Source organism: Rhodnius prolixus, unplaced genomic scaffold (assembly GCF_049639745.1).
Source record: "Rhodnius prolixus isolate KJV_2025 unplaced genomic scaffold, Rpr scaffold_5, whole genome shotgun sequence".
Taxonomy (NCBI): domain Eukaryota; kingdom Metazoa; phylum Arthropoda; class Insecta; order Hemiptera; family Reduviidae; genus Rhodnius; species Rhodnius prolixus.
Window position 1 is genome coordinate 1,324,229 of NW_027411624.1, and position 6,463 is coordinate 1,330,691.

Genomic DNA, 6,463 nt, shown 5'->3' on the forward strand with positions numbered 1-6,463 from the left:
CAAAGATAACCTTAACCATATTATTATAACCTCACAATTAAATAGCGGCGCCACCGACAAAGAACAATTGTCCATGATATAGGAGAGTTACAACTCTGAGATGTTATCTCCGTAATGGAGGCACGGTAATCTAGACCGCACGAGATATTTGGTTAGTGATTACGGCTTTGTATTTAAATATCTTGAAAGTGTAAACAGTGTGTTTGTAATATGTAGTAGCGAGGTAGCTTTCTCTTGGTTTTTCTTGATGAGAAAATAAGTTGAGAAAGCATTATTTTTAGAAATTGCAAACACTTATCTCCAGAATATGTAAAAAGTCGGATGCGAGCACTCACGCGACTCATCTTGGCAGACAGCAGCTGGAGTAACTCCAGTTCATTGACGAGCTTAATTAACTCCAGTTTAATTTCATAAAAGTCAAACTTCTCCCAACAAACTCCTCTGAATATTGGACTGAACTTAGAGATGATATGTAGGACATGAGAACTCGGAGATGTCTCATCGAAAAGGCACTAACTCCCTTATAATTTCGCAGACTAACTTTTAATTAGCATTTTTGAAACATAAATAATTGCATTATAATACTACAGCAAGAATTCATTGGTATTTTCCACCTGACTATGACAGCATCGCTATTCCTGCCTTGGCGAACCATTCTCTGTCTAAACATTAACACAACATTGCATTTTCAAACTGTCAACTCCCAGAGGTAACCTTCAAGACTATCAAGCAGAAGTCACAAATGGAATGGAGAACTTTGCACGCGCAGGAGGCTGCGAACAGTGACATCCTCGGGTTAAATTCTTCAACGTCCACCTGCGTTGGTCCAATTCAAAACTATTGTATTTTTTTATCAAAGCTTAATTTGTAACCCACATTAAAGACTAGAAGAAGCATTGTTTAATTTTATGGAAATATATTTGGGGTAGGCTCAGCCTAAATGGAAGCTAGGCCACTGCACTTGCTCTTCAAACCTCGAATTTTTAAATTAGCATCCTGTTTGTAGAACCGGACGTAAACTGTGCAAATCAGAGTAACACTGGTGCAAGCCTCTAGCCTGGCCATCCCTCCTCGGAACTACCCTAAAACGGATATTCCAAAAGAAATTATTCAAATAAGTGTAGATCTATGAGCATGATTTGTGAGCAGGAAGTTTATAGAAAGTGTTTTTAAAAAAAGTGAAAAACCACTTCATAAAGTGGTATTTCCGTTTGAGGGATTTTGACAGCCAACTTTTGGTCGAAACAAAGTTTTAAACTACACACACTACACAATATACTCAAAACCACTTTCTCGGACTCACAGCCCAAAACTTTTTTTTTTTTTACAGAGAAATTTCGTAAATTTGACACTTTCACCACAGCACATACTTCTACTGGTAAAATCAAAATATACTTAAAGAACATTTGGTTGAATGTGTACCTACGGTCAGGGAGAATGGCATCGCTGTTACTGTCAAATGGTACCCAAACGCCGCTCCTATGTTATGATCATCGGTTTTTCTCGATTTCGATTTATTTTGTTCACTCACAGATTATTTGGCACGGTAGAAATGTCTAGCATATTGACTAAGCAACATGTTCGGACTGACTGAAGAACGCATGCATATAATAAATACCACTCACACACTACCGAAGCTATAAAACTATGAATTTGGACAAGATCGTCTAGTTAGCAATCGTGAGATCACGCACAGTTGACTAAGTAACTTAAAACAAAACAAACATCTGCAAAATTTAAACTTCCTTTACAAACAATTTCACAATTTAATTCATCCCATTTGCGCTAATTTCCCAAGAGAATACACAAAAAATAGACAGTTCTGAAGACGCAATAAACTACGCTAACGAATTAACGTTGAAAAAGAATGAATTAATTCATTAACTTCTTTAAAGAAGGGAAGGTTACAAAACAACGCATTTGGTTTATTGCCAACATATTTTAATTTGCAGTTTTCTTAATCTTTTTAATTTAGGCGGCACCCCCTTTAAAAAAAAAAAAAAACTTAATTGCTGGTATGGTAATTTTTTAATTTGTACGTTGATCGAGTGTGTAATAATTTTATATAAATAAAAATTTTGTTGTTTGTATGATTCAAAATGGGATAATTAGAGCGCAAGACAGATGCCGACACTATTCTACAGGAGTTTTTACATTTTTTTTTTTTTTTGAAAGTAGTTGTAAAGAAAAATATGTGTTTATAATATAATGTTTTAAAATAAAACAAAATCGCTTGAGGCTTTGTTGATTTTAATCTGCGTGTTTTAACAAAGTTTGTTTACATCTATTTTGCATAGTTTCTCTCACGAAAACCTTTTTGCAATTCGTATTTTAGATTTTTTTTTTTTAACAAATGTGGGCAATTTTTTACTTGTATATGTTTTAGGGACACGTGTAGAGTATAATTTCAAAGTTAGGTAATTTTATTTGATTGGAGTACTTTATTTTTAAAATTATCAGTTTTAATTTAAAATATAGAGCAAACACTTGCCGTCCGGAACTAGAGCGCACTACTTAACGACTCACGCGATTTTTAGGAAACAAATGCAAAGTCATATTCCAGTTAGCTTGCAAAAAAAAAAAATCGAACTAAGAAAATATTAAATAAAACGGAAAGATTATTCATTTCTAAAAGTTACTATTTTATCGTTTTCGAGACAAGCAATGAAACTTTATTTTCTCATACTTCAAAATTTTAAAATTTATACAAATTTTCTTCATGCTTTGAATTTTACTAATGTAGTAACTTAAAATCCCTAAATTTACCACAACATTACGGCCTTCCAAGAAAAGTTTACAAAAAATGTTCTGCTTAATTTTTATTTTTCAATTTAAAAAATTTTATTTTTGTTTAACGTAAAGTAGTTCAGCTATAAGGTTATGGCGCCCGGAGCCTTCTCCTCGTTGTCATACCTTTCTTCAAACATCGTTCTGTCATCACTGCCAGTGGTTTGTAGCTGCAGAGATTTCTGGAAATGGTATTTACCTAACTTGTCAGAATGTTTGTACTCTTTAATTGTGTCAGTCTAAATTGTTATCTGAGGCTACAAAGCAGCAAATAAATACAAGATCGCACTCAGGACACTCACAGGGTTTACAAATTTAAAAATTCTAAATCGTACATTTTCCTCATCCATCGAATTTCAGTTTTTAAAACCTTAGCATTTTGAATATCCCAAAAAATTCCACTTGACAAAAAAAGAAAAAGAATTTTTTCACATACAGAATTCAAGCAAAACCTTTAACTCTCATTAAAAATATATAAGAGATAGCAGCGTACATTCTACTGAAAGCCTAACAACACTCAATTCCACAAGTGCGCTTAGTCAGATTTTAGAGGAAACATTTTGCAGATAAACCTTATCGATCTCCACAAGTACAATTAGTGTGCCTAGTTCAGAGAAAATCGATGGTGTAATTTCGAAAATAATTGATTTTGAAAAGTGTGATTTTTGGTAGAAGAATTTTGATTGGATTACAGAGACACAATCGGAACATAAGTGCTCCACTTCCGGTGATTTCTAGCTTTTGATTCACTGTTCGCTCTCTCTCTCACACACTGAGTGCGTTTCTTCAATCCACTTCTCTCGACTTCTGATGTTGCCGGTGAAATCGCCAAAAGCAAATGCAATAAATACTGCCTAGTTCGTCCTAGATGCTGTGAGATAAACAATGCCACCGGCTAATTCGTACGTCATTTAATTATGAATATTTCTCTTATTTTGTAAACTAAATTAACAGTTGCTATTTGTTTGATAACAGTTCGAATCTGGTGTCAATCTAACTGAAATAAATTTAAGTTTGAAAATAAACTAACATTTAAGCCCATAGAAATAATAATAAACCAGAGAAAATTCCACTAATTTTAATTTTCAAATAAAGAATTTTGGTAAATGATGAATTATGAAATAAAAACAAAAACACTGACCATGACTTCATCAAATTTCTTAGCAAACGATTCAGTTCGGTTGAGTTTTGCCTTAAGCGAGTCCACATATTTGAGGAGTATTGCCACTTCACTCCGCAGTTGTTCCACTTCTGCATCCCTTCGGATCTCCAGATAAGCAATGGTCACCGCTAGGCACACGGACGCCGTTAAAGCCACAAATAAGTACAGTAATGGTTGTTTGCTGTGTTTCTCTTCCATTTTGCGAAATTTCGTTTATTTACTTTTAATTAAAAAAAAAAAACAGCTTTATTTATATCTTTTTTTTGTTTAAAAAATTGATAAAGTATCAAATATATTCACGAAGATATTTCAGTAAATTAAAAAAAAAAAGACCAGAATCCGCGTAATATTCAACGATTATTTCTTATCGTGTGCGGTGACTTCTACTGGTAGTATCAAGGGGTAACACTGGACTGAAGTGGTATTACTACAGCCGGCCGATCTAGAGGCCCCCTCTCTTGTGTTGGCATAGTCGCGCCACAATATTCAAAATTACGACTCGGCACGGATATATTCGAAACTGTACGAACATGAATTAGGTATTTTTTTCTTTCACTTGACTATTTTAGCGATTTTTAATCTTGAGTTGAATTTCCAGTGAAGGGTTTCGAATCTGAGTTATGATGTATGCAAATGTAAATACTTAGGTTTTTTCATTGCGTACGGCAAAGCGATACATCCGACCAGGGGCGGCTCTAGCTCGTGTAGCGCCCTTGTGCAATGAAACCCTGGCGCCCCTAGGCCTGACCCCCCCCCCCGCGGCTATAACTATTAACTAAGTTATCGCGTTTGATAACTGCCGCCACCGCGCTGGCTGGCCGCTTCTGTCATATCATTGTTGTACCATGATGGTCCAAGACGATGCTCTTAGCTGTCTCAGGGAGCGCCGCGGCGCCCCCTGAGACGGCGGCGCCCGTGTGCATTGTACACCCTGCACTATAGGTTAAGCCGCCCCTGCATCCGACAGAGAAGTTTTCTTTAATCTCGGAAGCAAACCTTCAGATCTTAAGTATATGTAAGAGGTGGGACCGTACATTATACTGAAATAGTAGTTTAGAGAAAGAGCCAAACCACCCTCAACTCCACAGCCCCCACCACAAATGCCCTTAATTGAACTTTCTGTTACTGTAACTAGGTACGAGGAAGAATTGCAATCGAAGTCAGTTTCGCTTTGAAGTCCTCTGAGTCCAAGATAAGAGGTTCTACAAGTTGTGTTGGCTCAAAACACTCAACAGCAAGTTCGAATTTCGAGTCTTGCCATCAGATCTGACAATAAGCGTTTAGACAAAATCAGCCAGCTGTAAGTATCTCTTTACTAAATCAGCTGCACAATTTTTTTCACATTTTCTCAAAAACAACTCCTCAGTGGACTTTATTTGAAAAATTTTTCCTAAAAATATTCTATAAGAGAACTTCTTGATTAGGATTCCGTCTTAACTCGATTTTCAGTAAAATGTATAAACTTATCGTGTATCAAATATTAAAAAGCTTGCTTATGTAACCTAAAATTCTAAATTAAAGGCAATATGTTGGCCGGAAGTGCATTACACTAAATAAATTCTTTTTGACAATTATATTAAAGACGACGACTATTTATCACAGATTATATGTAAGTTTGAAGCAAGTTTATTAAGTAAACAGCTGTGAGAGAAATTCGTTCAGATTAGATTCATTTTACTTTCAGATCTAGCAGGTTAGCCACCTCCATTATTAATAATTTATTTTTGCTACTGTGCTTAGAAGAACTTAAAAAATTTAAATTGAATTAATCTTTGTGCGGTTGTACATGCTTTCATGACGTCTTTGTCTGTAAATTAGTCGGTAGGTTTATTTCTTTCTCCAGGATTACCGTTAAGAGGCCTCTATCTTAATCTTAACGCTCACAGACTAACACCAAATTGTGTAAAAGTTGTAGGTCGGCATGAGCAAAATAAGTATACAAAGTCGAAAGAAAATATTGAAGCCATTGGTGTGATAAAAACTTAAAAAGTTGCAAAAGTCGTAAAGCGGTTCTGGCAGTTGAGATATTTTGATCCATTTATAGATCCCTGTGGGAACGCAAACGATAAACAATTGAGCTACCTGCAATTTATGCATATTATCCACATGGAGACTATTTCCCAAATACCATTTTTGGATTCCCTAAATGGACCTCAAAATAAAAATTCTCGGTGAAAATAAAATTTCCAAACTTTGACTGAACACAGTAGAAGAAAGTAAAAATTTGTTGTTTTTTTTTAATTCTAAAGATCGAAACGGGATCAGTTTTAGTAATCGATTTGATTAAATAAACGGCGAATTGTATTGTTTTTATTATTATTTTTTTAACGATTCTGATAATAACAATGATCGTAAGAGAAGTTACTAGCTCAGTGGCTGATTGTGCAATGGATTCCCACCACGTGGAGATCTTGGGTTCGAATCCATTTGCCTGTTCTTAGATTTTCTTTTCCTAAGAACTTTTTGCAATTCACTTTTTGGAACACGGTCTGAAGATTCCCTGCCACGAGAGAA

At 35.2% G+C, this 6,463-nt stretch overlaps 1 protein-coding gene across 2 annotated transcripts in view; it reads right to left on the reverse strand.

The window, feature by feature from the left end:
• Positions 1-4,375, reverse strand: part of egr (TNF superfamily member 12 eiger) — an 81,817-nt gene extending 77,442 nt beyond the window's left edge. Inside the window, exon 1 of one of the 2 annotated variants that reach the window (XM_074137274.1) lies at positions 3,929-4,375. In XM_074137274.1, coding sequence (XP_073993375.1) covers positions 3,929-4,147 — 219 coding nt within the window. In that variant the 5' untranslated portion in view covers positions 4,148-4,375. Of the gene's footprint in view, positions 1-1,426; positions 1,995-3,928 lie in introns of those variants that run through there. The other variant, XM_074137275.1, reaches the window with a different exon arrangement.
• Between the last annotated feature and the right edge of the window lie 2,088 nt (positions 4,376-6,463).